Source organism: Panthera tigris, chromosome B4 (assembly GCF_018350195.1).
Source record: "Panthera tigris isolate Pti1 chromosome B4, P.tigris_Pti1_mat1.1, whole genome shotgun sequence".
Lineage (NCBI taxonomy): Eukaryota > Metazoa > Chordata > Mammalia > Carnivora > Felidae > Panthera > Panthera tigris.
This window is the reverse complement of record NC_056666.1, coordinates 115825497-115839685: the sequence shown is the minus strand read 5'-3', so window position 1 is coordinate 115839685 and position 14189 is coordinate 115825497. Positions and strand designations below refer to the sequence as shown.

Genomic DNA, 14189 nt, shown 5'->3' with positions numbered 1-14189 from the left:
ATAACCCCCTAGCCAGACTTATCAAAAAGAAAAGAGAAAGAATTCAAATAAATAAAATCACGAATGAAAGAGGAGATCACAACCAACACTGCGGAAAGACAAACAATTATAAGAGAATATTATGAGCAATTATATGCCAACAAACTGGGCAATCTAGAAGAAATGGATAAATTCCTAGAAACATGTAAACTACCAAAACTGAAACAGAAATAAATAGAAAACTTGAACAGATCCATAACCAGCAAAGAAATTCAATTGGCTATCAAAAATGTCCCCAAAAATAAGAGTCCAGAGCTGGATGGCTTCCCAAGGGGTTTCTAGCAAACATTTAAAGAAGAGTTAATGCCTATTCTTTTGAAGCTGTTCCAAAAAATAGAAATAGAAGGAAATTTTCCAAACTTATTCTATGAGGCCAGAATTACCTTGATTCCAAAACCAGCTAAGGAGAATGATAGACCAATATCCTTGATGAACATGGATGCAAAAATTCTCAACAAGATTCTAGCAAATCAAATACAACAGGACATTAAAGGAATTATTCACCACAATCAAGTAGGATTTATTCCTGGTCTGCAAAGGTGGTTCAATATCCAAAAATCAATCTACCTGATATACCACATTAATAAAAGAAAGGATAAGAACCATATGATCCTCTCAATAGATGCAGAAAAAGCACTTGACAAAATGCAGCATCCCTTTCTTGATAAAAAACCCTCAAGAAAGTAAGGGTAGAAGGAACATACCTCAACATGATAAAGGCCATATACAAAAGATCCACAGTTAATATCATCCTCAGTTGGAAAAACCTGAGAGCTTTTCCCTTAAGGTCAGGAACACAACAGGGATGTTCACTCTCACCACTGTTGTTCAACATAGTACTGTAAGTCCTAGCCTCAGCAACTAGACAACAAAAAGAAATAAAAGGCATCCAAATCAGCAAGGAAGAAGCCAAACTTTCAGTCTTTGCAGACATGATACTCTATGTAGAGAACTTGAAAGACTCCACCAAAAAATTGCTAGAACTGATAAATGAATTCAGCAAAGCTAAAGGATATAATATCAATGTACAGAAATTTGTTGCATTTCTATACACCAATAACAAAGTTGCAGAAAGAGAAATCAAGGAATCAATCCCATTTACAACTGCACTAAAAACTATAAGATACCTAGGAATAAACCTAACCAAAGAGGTAAAAGAACTGTCCTCTGAAAACTATGTAATGCTTATGAAACAAATTGAAGACACAAAAAATGAAAAAACATTCCATGTTCATGGACTGGAAGAGCAAATATTGTTAAAATGTGTATACTACTGAAAGCAATCTACATATTCAATGCAATCTCTCTCAAAATAACACCAGCATTTTTTTATAGAGCTAGAACAAACAATTCTAAAATTTATATGGAACCAGAAAAGACCCTGAATAGCCAAAGTAATGTTGAAAAAGAAAAACCAAAGCTGGAGGTATCACAATTCCAGATTCCAAGCTATATTACAAAGCTATAATCACCAAAACAGTATGGTACTGGCATAAAACAGACATATAGAGAAATGGAACAGAATAGAAAACCCAGATATGGACCCACAAATGTATGACCAACTCATCTTTGACAAAGCAGGAAAGAATGTCCAATTGGAAAATAGTCTCTTCAGCAAATATTGCTGGGAAAACTGGACAGCAACATGCAGAAGAATGAACCTGGATCACTTTCTTACACCATACACAAAAATAAATTCAAACCAGATGAAAGCCTAAATGTGAGACAGGAAACCATAAAAATTCTAGAGAACACAGGCAGCAACCTCTTTGATTTCAGCTGTAGCAACTTATAAGACATGTCACGGGAGGCAAGGGAAACAAATGCAAAAATGAACTATTGTGATTTCATCAAGTTAAAAAGCTTCTGCACAACGAAGGAAACAATCAACAAAACTAAAAGACAACCTATGGAATGGGAGAAGATATTTGCAAGTGACACATCAGATAAAGGGCTAATATTCAAAATCTATAAAGAACTTATCAAACTCAACACCCCAAAAATAAATAACCCAGTTAGGAAATGGGCAGAAGACATGAACAGACATTTCTCCAAAGAAGACATAAAAATGGCTAACAAACACAGGAGAAAGTGCTGGACATCACTTACCATTGGGGAAATAAAAATCAAAACCACAATGAGATACCATCTCACACCTGTCAAAATGGCTAAAGTAACAACTCAGGAAACAACAGATGTTGGTGAGGATGTGGAGAAAGGGGAACCCTCTTATATAGCTGGTGGGAATGCAAACTGGTACAGCCACTCTAGAAAACAGTATGGGGGTTCCTTAAAAAGTTAAAAATAGAACTACCCTACCCAACAATTATACTACTGGGTATTAATCCAAAGTATACAAATGTACTGATTCGAAGGGGCACATGTACCCCAATGTTTATAGCAGCATTATCCACAATAGCCAAAGTATGGAAAGAGCCCAAATGTCCATCAACTGATGATTGGATAAAGAAGTTTGGTATTACATAATGGAATATTAATCAGCCATCAAAAAGAATGAAATCTTGCCATTTGCAATGAGGTAGATGGAACTAGAATGTATTATGCTAAGCAAAATAAGTCAGAGAAAGGCAAATACTATATGATTTCACTCATATGTGTAATTCAAGAAACAAAACAGATGAACATAGGGGAAGGGAAGGAAAAATAAAATAAGATATAAATAGAGAGGGAGGCAAATCAAAAGAACTCTGAGCATTGATGGAGAAGAGGTGGGTGGGGGCATGGGCTAAATGGGTGATGAGCGTTAAGAAGGGCACTTATTGTGATGAGCATTGGTGTTATATGTAAGTGATGAGGCACTAAATCCTACTCCTGAAACCAATACTACAGTATATATTGACTAACCTTAATTTAAATAAAAACTTGGGAGAAAAAACTGGTAAACAAACTAGTAAATAAAGAAGAGAAAATTGAGCCCAAAGTAAGTAGAAGAAAGTAAGTAATAAAAATAAAAGCAAAAATGAAATAGAAAAACAGGAGAGAAATCATTGAAAGCAAAAGCTGCTGTTTTGATAACATAAAGATATGGGAATTTTAAAAACCACTAAAGAACAATTGCAGTTAGGATCTTAAAGCTTCCATTTTTGGTAAATAAGAAAACTAGACCACAAACCATGGAAAAGGTGTAATATTTGTATGTGTTTGGGTGCTTGATCATGCCTGCTTGGTCCCTTTTCTTAAGAATGTGAAAGACCGTGTGTACTATTGAAGAGAAGGAATCCATAAAACCATTTGAAATATATTACATATTTTTATGTAGGTATTTATACATATATGTATGTATTCATACACTTTCTCATCAAGAGTACATAATTGTAAGAACATTTTTCCTTTTTTATTTTTCTAAATCCTATTACTTATTTGGCTTCTTTTTAAAAATGCTATTTGGAAAAATGGTTCATTTATTTATTCATTCAATGTAATTATGAAATGCTATAATATGCCAGGGACGTGCTGGGGGACAATGCTGTTAACCAGACAAACCTACTGAGCAGAGTCTATTTTGCGATACAGACAAGTAAACGGACAATAACAATGTACTAGCATGATCCGGGCACCTGGGTGGCTCAGTCGGTTGAGTGTCCAACTCTTGATTTCAACTCAGGTCATGATCCCAGGGTCATAGGATCCAGCCCCATGTTGGGCTCTGTGCTGGGCATGGAGCCTGCTTAAAATTCTCTCTCTCTCCCTCTCCCCCACTCATGCTCTTTCTCTCAAAAATAAAAATAAAAATAAAAATAAAAATAAAATACAATGTACTAGCATGAAAGTGCTTTCATGGAAACACAAGTGCCAACAGAGTCCACAAGATGGGCAATCACCTCGGACCTGAAATATTTCTCAAGCTAGTAGCTAAACAAAAATTTTTAAATGTGATAACTAAGTTTCTTGAATTATTGTGATCTAACACAGGGAATAAAATTTTAATTATGTAGCAATATGTAAATATGAGTTTGGTACTCAAAAGACTTCCTGTCTATTATGTACCTAATATTTACTTCTTACTCTGTTCACATTGTGTTAAACTCTGTTGAAAGTTTCATCTCAGTAAAAATAGGACATATGGAATTCTATTTTAACTAATTCTATTATTGAGAGTTAGAAAAGAACATATAGGTAATTCTAACCTGTTCAGAACTTTTTAAGGATCTCTTTGTTATACTAAGGCATAAGAAATGGCAGAGCCTAAGCCAAAAGTCCAGATCCTTAGGCAAAGTTTAAGGGATTCCAGGCTTAGAAAGTAGGCCAAGACCAGAGAAATGTGAAAATTCCAAAGATTAAGTAGGAAAGGGTTTGTGATTCACTCAGAAGCTCAGATAGGTTTTAAAATTATGTATTTCATTTAAACCATTGATTTCACATTTGGAAATGTATCTTCAGGATATTATTATAAACTTCTGCATTTTAGCTATAAGATTGTTCACTGTAGTTGGTTATACCGAAAAGTTGAAAACAATCTAGATGCCTAACAACAGCAACCTGGTTAAATAAGTTATGTCATATCTGCACAATAGAATCCTAACCAGATTTTTTAATTATGAAAGAGTGTTTCTCAAACTTTATTGTGCATCAGAATCATCTGCACGGCTTGTTGAAACCCAGATTGCTGGGCTCCATCCCCAGAGTTTCTGATTCAGTCAGCCTGGTATAAGGGCTCAAGAATTTGCATTTCTAACTAGTTCCCGGGTTAACACTGATGCTGTTGGTCTGGGAGCCACATTTTGAGAACCACTGATGTAGAATTATTTTCACTGAATTGGAAAAAATTCACAAGGTATTGTTAAGCTGAAACAAAACGGTTTACATTATATTCTATATGTATATATACAGAAGATTAGATGGGAAAATATTGTGGAGTCGGTATTCCTGGCTGTCCTTGGGACTGCACTGTAGATTCTTAATGTCTTCTACATTTTTGAGTGACAGATTTCTCTGTAATGAGCATAGTATTAATCACTGAAATATAACCCACTTTCTTAATTTGAAAAATAATATCAGGAAGTCCTGGCCAATAGCACTAACAAGCTGGAAACACTGAAATAGGCTCGATCCTAGTTCTCCTCTGGCTTGTTAACTATGTCTTGCAGGGGTGTACCTTCAGACACACTCATAGACAGAGGAACAGTGGTGGGCCCATAGATACATCCTGTTCCTGATGGGGACAAAAACAGAAGAGGCTGATATATGAGGGCTTCTACAGTTTTTCTTACTTCATTTTAGTAGTGCCATGCAGGCTTCTTCTGGAGATGTTTGAAGAAAAACTGGGTGGGACCCAAAGGGCGACCTGCCAGAAGTTTGAAGCATCTGGATTGGCGCACTCTTTGTTTCCTGACGCAGGGTAGATCCATTTCCCAGAGTATCAGATTAAGGCGTCTCCTTTCTGGAAAAAAGATTTCATGGTTTAAATTCCCGTTCACTTTGTGTCTGTGGCACTCTGCTGTCTCCTTTCCAGCATGCAGCCTCAGGGGTCATGATGTCCCTTCCCTGCTGATATCAGCGTGCCAACTGTGGTGTCATGCACACTAAGCACAGAGCCGCCATTCAGCTTCCACAGTCTGGGTTCAGGAAGCAAAAGAGCTTCTAGTTCCTACAAACCTTGACAGATCTTCCTCTAGCCTTGCATATGCTAAACAATTCTCAGAGGACGGGGGTTATAAGGAGTCGGGGAGAGGGAACTAGGGTAAATGTCAAGGATAAATATGTGATAGGAACAGAGAGAGCAAACAGTACCACCAATGTTGAGGAAAAGGAAGGGTGGGCCACAGTTTAGAGAAGGATGCCATATGCTTTTCAGTAGAATACTTATTTGGTAAGCACTGTGACCCTTTTCCATGTCCTTGTATTACTGTGGTTGATAAACCAGGAGGTGGCCACATTACTGATTTTATTTAGAGCAAGTGTCCTTCACAAATGTCTAACAGAATGCCAGTATTGGGGGTGTTATTTGAAAAATAAGTGTCACATAAAACTCACAATGGGTTCAATTTTTTAATTTTGTTAATGATTCAAAATGTAAAAACATGCTGTGATATAGGCTATCATTAAAAGAGACATTACTTCCATATTGACTTTCAAGTAGGTGACATAGTATTGTTGGAAAACTGTATTCCACATGTTGCTTTCCACCACTTTACATGTGAATAAATGGGGCAGAACATTGTTAAAGTTTAGGATACAACTTTTTCCAAGGTTTGCAAGTTCAAAAATAGCTAGAGATGCAGAGGTTGGTTAATGATTCAGTTATTTCTAACTGTTTTTATAATTTCCTACCTCTTCCCTTCTAGTGCTATAATATGAATTCAGTGTGTGAATCTGTTTAGGACCTTAGAAAAGGAAATTAAGTTATTTAAAATTCTCACCTATTACTTAAATGCCAAGAACAATGTTATAATCAATCAATTCATTTACAAAGAATTTATTGAATACTTCCTCTGTGCTAGGCACTGTCCTGGGATCAGCAATTATCCTCAAGAAGTTTACTTTCTAGACCAGGAAGACAGTAGTAAAGCATTAAAGTACAACTACAATGTATCAATTGGTAAATAAGCGCTAAGAACAAAAATGAGGCAGGCTGCTATAAGGACTTTGTATTTTATTCTGAGAGAAATGGGAGGTCCTTGGGTGGGGGCAGATTTAAGCAGTGACATGCTCTATTTATAGACATTCTCTATTTATAGAGAATCACTATAGCTGCTGGATGGAGAATTGGCTGTGAAGGCCAAGTATCCATTGAATTATCACTCCTCCTTAAGTTATATTTCATTTAGGATAGTTCTGCACCTAAGTATGGCTGGAGATGTGATCCTGCACAGTTGATTCTTGCCTTTTCATCCTTTCATTGCAAAATCAATTCTTAAAATGAAATTTTTATATCTGAAGTATTCCTTAAGGAATTTTTTTCCTGGAAAGCTACTTTTAGATACATTCTCTCTAAATGGGAGTTTATCCAAAGCCTACTTTTTAATAATTACTTTACTTTCATACTACTCAGTTATCAAAATATTTCGGATTTCTTGTGAGTAGAGTTTTAACATATCTTTAAAAAGCCAAGAGATGCCTAAAATTTTTTTCAGGGGAGCTTTGTGTCTCTTATTATATAAATTAACAAGATTGCTTAAGGTTTTGTTCTGTTTTTTTTTTTTAACCTGCATACTAAGGTATAACTTGGTATTGGTCTCCTTATGATACTGTTTTATGTTGTGAGATAGTTTGGAATTCCTTTTTTTATATTCATTGCTTTCTACTGGCAGTGATTTTCTCTCCCACCAGCCTTACTCCCCCAAAGTTAAGACATCCATTAGAGAAGTTTGTACCACTCCACCCCAGGGGCCCTTTTATTACCCCCATATAACGTATGGACACACACACATGCCCAAAGTCCATCCCTTCTGAGTCTTTCTTCCTCCCTCTGGTTTCCTCCTCAGAACTAAAGTTTTAAATTGCCTTTCAAGTCTATCTGTAACATACACAATAAAAAGTTTTATTACTTATACTTTACATTTAACCAAAATACTGTTAACTAACTTGATCAGCCATTTTATTTTCTACATTTGGATTTAAAGGACTTTTAACTGATTTCAGAAATCAAATCCACCCTGAAATGACTATATATTTACTACTCATAAGAATATTCCAAGAATGTACCACAAGCTTGGAAGGCAGATCCAGAAAAGGAGAACCAAAGGTATTTGTAGCAACAGTGGCCCCAATTAATAACTGATTAGTCTTTGAAGGGTCACACCTCATTTGGAAATAGAAGTGTCTGGATCTTGATTTTGGTGCTTCTCTTCTTCCCCCTTTTTAATCCATTCTCCTTATAGAAGTGGGAGTTATCTTTTTAAAAAATGTAAATCAGATGATATCAGCTCTCTGCATATGACCCTCCAGTGCCTTCCCACTACAGTTAGAATAACTACCATGGCCTTTAAAGGACTCTCTATTCATGATCTGTTATGCACTGGCTCCGTCCTCTTCTCTAAAAACTGTCCCCTTGTTTCCTGGACTTCAGTCACACTGGCCTTGTTGTTCTTCCTTTAATAAGCCAAGCTTGATTCAGCTTCAAGGCCTTTAAACTTGCTGTTCCTTCTGCCCAGAATGCTCTTCCCCCAAGATCTTTGCATGGCTGCCTCCATCTCAAGAGTAAGGTCTCTGCTGGTTACTCAATTTATACTTCTGCATCTGAACAGGCAGCACCTGTGTGATCAAGGTCTAAAAATCTCTTATCACTTGCAGATGACAAAAGGTGTAACTCAAACCAAGACTGTATGAGGCAAACAATTTGGGGTTTGCACACAGTCGTATATACTCATGGTATTTTTTTCTTTCTTTACAGGTTATTTTCAGAGCTTTGTCACCACCATATGATGCAGAGAACCCTTATAGTGCCAAAGTGCAGGAGCAATTGAAGATCACCAACCTCCGTGTGCAGTTGCTAAAACGACAGTCTTGCCCCTGTCAGAGAAATGACCTGACCACAAAGCCTCAACATTTTACACATTATGCAATCTATGATTTCATTGTCAAGGGCAGCTGCTTCTGTAACGGCCATGCGGATCAATGCGTTCCTGTTGATGGCTTCAGACCTGTCAAAGCCCCAGGAGCATTCCATGTGGTATGTAAAACAATTCCTCACCTGTGAAAAACAAACCGTAAGTTACTTTCAGCTTTGGACATTGGTAATCGAAGTTCCCTTAGAGTTGGTCTGCTCTCACATAGTCCTCCCTGTTTCTTCCTCTGCTGATTCACTCCTCCGACTCCATACCCATCTTTTAAAGTGCCAATTAACTTGTGGTTTAGTCTTCAATTTTAGAATTATAAATAGTCAAGTATGATAACCAGATTCCTTGGAATACATCCATGCCAATTTTTAGTGCCATGACCTTCAGATATGAAGTGTAAGGTGAGCAGTAAGAGAGGTTGGCATAATCATATTAGTGGCATTATCACTCAGAAGCCAGCTTTGACAGTAAATGGGAACCATTGTTGAAGACATTTTAAAGTGGAAAAAATAAGAACTTCAGTTTAATGCCTGGTATCTTTTGCTGTTCAGCCAATAGAATGAATAATAATTCTCCTCTGTGAAGAGTTGGCCTGACCCCCTCTCACCCTAAACCATGGTTAAACTCCCTTTTCTCTGCATTCACATATCTCCTTGGGCTTTCCTCTCAACTTTTGCTTGTCTGCATCTCCCAGGAGATCACAAACTCCTGATGACAGGGACTGCGTGATCTCTGTTGCCTTAGTCTGGTATGTTACTGGAGCCAGAATTAAGTGTTTGATTGAGTGATAGCAACATAGGAATAAAAAGATAATCAAAACCTATTGTCATTGTCCTCACATCACCTTCTTCCAAAAAACAAGGTTACAGAGTGGCTCAGACAGCAAGTGCCTTGTTGGGATGCACCCAAAGCTATGCGGATTAGGCAAGGGGAAGACAGGTAGGAAAGCACTTCAATTTTTAAACTTTATATTTTTCTCTGATACTTCGGATCAAAGCAAAAATAAATAAATAAAAATTTGAAGATCTCAAAGTATCCTTATTTCATTTTGTAGAGTAGACTTCCACATGTGTCATCTTTCTCCCAGCCCTGATAGAGGAAAGGGTCATAAGGGAGCATGAACCAGTTAGCCAGCAGGACAGTTTGTGTCTGCTGGGCTAAGTCCCTGGGGTGCAGGACAACATTGGGGTAACAAAAATGACTACGGAATCAGCCAGAGTTTCAAAAACAGAAACAATGCTATCACTCTAGAAATGAAACTGGGGCTCCCAAGTTGGAGAAAATGAAACATTCACCCAACAAACTAGTTTGCAAACACTAATGGATCTCTGAACTCACATTGCTTCAAATAAAGGATGGACTAATTTGTAATACCTAAGATAATTGGGTTCAAGTATGATTGAAATAGAAAATAACCCAGGGGCACCTCGGGGCCTCAGTTGGTTAAGCATCTGACTTTTGATTTCAGCTCAGGTCATGATCTCACATTGGTTCGTGAGGTCGTGCCCCAGGTGGGGCTCCATGCTAACAGTGTGGAGCCTGCTTGGGATTCTCTCTCCCTCTCTCTGCTCCTCCTCTCCTAACTAAGCAAACATAAAAAAAAAAAAAAGAAAAAAAAAGAACCCAGACATTCTAGATACATGTCAATCTACTAGACTGTAACTAGAAAGTTTATGTGAAGTAGAGCACCAATAAATTTCGGCCACTAAGTGAATTAGTGAAAGGAGAGCATGCAGGCTGCAGTGGACTGAATGTTTGTGTCCCTCCAAAATTCATATGTTGAAAACCTAATCACAGTGTGATGGTATGTGGAGGTGGGGCCTTTGGGAGGTAAGTAGGTCATGAGAGTAGAGCCCTCATGAATGGGATTAGTGGCCTTAAGAGCTGAGAGAGCTAGCTAGCTCTCTTTCTGCCACGTGAGGATACAGTGAGCAGTCAGCAGTCTGTAACCTGGAAGAGGGTCTTTATGAGAACCCGACTATGCTGGCACCCTGATCTTAGACTTCCAGTCTCCAGAACTGTGAGAAGTAAATTTCTTTTGTTTATAAGCCACAAGCTGGTCAAGGGATAAAATCTGGAAAACTACAAGCTGAAGACCAACCACACTGGCCACACAGGCTACCTGAATGCAGTGACTGTCTCTCCGGATGGATTCCTCTGTGCTTCTGGAGGCAGAGATGGCCAGGTCATGCTGTGGGTCCTCAACAAAGGCAAGTACCTTCATGCACTAGATGGCAAGGATGTCATCAATACCCTGTGATTCAGCCCCCACCACTGTGGCTCTGTGTTGCCACACGCCACAGCATTAAGATCTGGAACTTTAAGGTCAAGATCATTGTAGATTAGCCGAAACAAGAAGTTATCAGTATTAGCAGCAAGGCAGAGCCACCCCAGTGTACCTCCCCAACCTGGTCTTCTGATAGCCAGACTGTTTGCTGGCTACCCAGACAACCTGGTACAGGTGTGGCAGGTGACCATCGGCACACCCTAGAAATATATGCTAGAGCTTTAGAAATTAAAAAATGGCTTTCTGACTTAAAAAAAAGGGAGAGAGAATTCTATTAACTTTGCTAAATTTGAAAAGGGATAAATACAGAGTTACGAGAAACTTCTATAAAAGTCTCAAAATATAACTATTCTATACAATCTTCTGCCAGCAAGAAAACTGTCAGGCAATGAGCCTGAGCCCCCATGTCTGCACCACTGGCCCTCCACTCCATTCTGCCACTACCCACTGAACTTCTTGTTGCCACCCTGGTACTGCTGCACTCTGGCAGCATCCTCTCCAAAATCACCACAGTCTTCCACCTCAGCCTCACCACCTGGTCTCTGCAAGAGTCAGCTCCTGGTGGGCCCATGTGGAGATGGGGCCTCCAGATCCCATCCCGAGAGTCACAAAATACTATAAGAGAGACACCAGTAGCAGAAAGAATCTGGTAGGAGGTGTCTACCAGTATAATGGAGAGCCTTATGTCCTCCCTAGCATCTGGAAGGCAGAGGCCCAGGTTGATGTAAAAAATATGGACAAAGAATATCTGCCCATTGCAGGACTGGCTGAATTTTGCAAGACATCTATAGGACAGACCCCAGTGGAGGACAGCAAAGAGTTGAAAATTGGCCAGTATATCACTGTGCAGACCACTTCTGGAATTAAGGCCCTGGGTATCAAACTGGTTTTCTGCATAGATTTTTTAAGATCAGCCAAGATGTCTTTTCTACCCAAACAATCAGACACACTGGCATGCAGCTGCAAGGTTAACAATACTATGACCCCCCCCCCCCCAAGACTTGTGGCTTTGACTTCATAAGCACTATGGAGGACATTTCAAAAATGCCATAGCAAAGTGTTCTTCTGCACACCTATGCCCACAATCCCGTGGAAGTGGACCCTCATTCTGAGAAATAGAAGGAAATAGCAACAGCAGTGAAAAAAAGAATCTCTCTACGTTCTTTGACATGGCCTACCAAGACTTTGCCAGTAGTGATGGTAACAAGGATGCCTAGGCTGTACATCGCTTCACTGAAGAGGGCGTTAATGTCTGTCTCTGCCAATCCTATACCAAGAACATGGGCTTATATGGTAACTGTGTGGGAGACTTCACTGTGGTCTGCAAAGATGCTGATGAAGTCAGAGGGGTGGAATCACAGATGAAGACACTGATCCATCCCGTGTATTCCAACCCTCCTCTCAATGGAGCCCGAGTTGCCTCAACCACTCTGACCATCTAGATTTTCAAAAACAATGGTTGTTAAGAAGCACAAGTTATGGCCAGCTGCATCATTAGCATGCAGATTCGGCTGGTCTCCAACCTCAAGAAGGAGGACTTCTCCCACAATGGGCAGCACATCCCTGACCAGACTGGCATATTTTGTTTCACAGGGCTAAAGCCCAAACAGGTGGAGCAGCTGACCAAGGAGTTCTCATCTACATGACAAAGGTCAGCCTCATCTTTGTAGCAAGGATCATCTTGGACAACTGGGCTATCTTGCTCATGACATCCACTCAGTCACCAAATGATTTTCCTGATGAGAGGGAACAGAGTCAACTGTCCTGTCTTCAGCCTCTGTATTTGTGAGATTCACAGGATGAGGGAGGGTAGAGGTGATTGGCAGATCATTTCTTTCAACCACTCAGTGAATGAATGTTGCTCAGAAAATAACATGTAGTTAAACAGGACAGGGGCATCTGTAGCTGGTGTCTGGAACTGTGTGGCTTGAAACCAAACTCTCCCTCAGCTTTTTATCTATAACTTTTCTAAAGTAGTTTACATGTATAAGAGAGTCACATTCTTAAAAGAAAACCATCAATCATGCCATTGTAATATTGCAGAAGCTTTAACTGAAGCACCTTACAGTGTTAAGAGTTCCTCTGTGGACCCAGCGTGAGACATAGCCCTTGTTAAAGGCTTTGTGAGAAGACCTAGTCCTAACATTAATGGTCAGCCTGTTTATCTTCCCGTGACTGAGCAATCTTATCAATAGACCATGTTACTGAAATCGTGTTTTATGAAAACCAGAATCTACTGCCACTGCAGCAAGGAAAATTAAAAATGCTCTTTCCTATCTTGTTTAAGAAAAGAGAAAGAAGTTTCTCCCTTTTTAATGTTTCCAGGCATTTTAATGTTCCTCTCTTTTCCCTTATCCCTGCTGTTCTTTGCCTACGGCACAAAGATCTCTAACTAGCCTAGATTTTCATCCTGTTCTACTGCCTGATTGGCCATCAACCCCATTTTCTCAGGATTTATTTATTTGAAGAGTAAAGGACATAATTTGCTATTCATCCCATACCCTCGTCTTTCTCAGCAATGAATAGTGGGAGAGTAGGCAACTGCACTTTATTTCAGCATCCTTTTCGATGATTGAATGTTCAATTTTCTCCCGCTGGGTTTTGCCTCTGCACGGTGGGACCTCATACTTCTGTTCAGTGTGGTTGTACAGTCTTGCATCTCACATCATGAGTTGGGTAATGCAGGGTAATACTAGGAAAGAGGATATTCTGGACCTTGGTTTTAACCTTGTGTGCTGCCAGCTGGGCTCAGGCTTCACCCTTTGGAAAGATAACCATCTGTTCTAATCATGTAGACTTATTGCAGCCTGGGTTCTCTGTCATAATAAAGTTACTGTAGGATGACCTTTCCCATCCCAAAAAAGAAAACTGGTAGCCTATAGAAAGGATCTGGATAACCAAGTAAAGGGGATTATTTAGTAAGTGTTTTTCATTTTAAAATGATGTTGGAATGAGAAGTCTCCATCCTAGAAGACCTTAGCGGATTGAAACTTCACTTCCTTACTAATCTCAGGTCACTCTGAAATTGGAAGCAACTTCCTTTTAAAATAATACTAGGTTGGGGGCGCCTAGGTGGCTCAGTTGGTTAAGTGTCTGACCTTTGATCTCAGCTCAGGTCTTGATCTCAGAGTCATGAATTCAAGCCCTGCATTGGGCTCTATAGTGGACATGAAACCTACTTAAAAAAAATAATACTGGTTTTGTGCCATGCTGCTCCCCAATTTTCATATCGATTTCAGCAGCAGTGGTGGTAGCCCCTAGTACTGTAACTACAGCATGTGCCAAAACCAGGCAAGATCAAGTCAAACTTAGAGCCAGGGCAGGGTAAGGGAGAAGAAACAGGC

The 14189-nt window shown here is 39.2% G+C and overlaps 1 protein-coding gene and 1 pseudogene across 2 annotated transcripts in view; both read left to right on the top strand.

The window, feature by feature from the left end:
* Positions 1–14189, top strand: part of NTN4 (netrin 4) — a 123859-nt gene that overhangs the window by 37486 nt on the left and 72184 nt on the right. For both annotated transcript variants that reach the window (XM_042992938.1, XM_042992937.1), the window contains exon 3: positions 8393–8671. In XM_042992938.1, coding sequence (XP_042848872.1) covers positions 8393–8671 — 279 coding nt within the window. The remainder of the gene's footprint in view (positions 1–8392; positions 8672–14189) is intronic.
* On the top strand, positions 11127–12649 carry LOC122240430 (annotated as a pseudogene).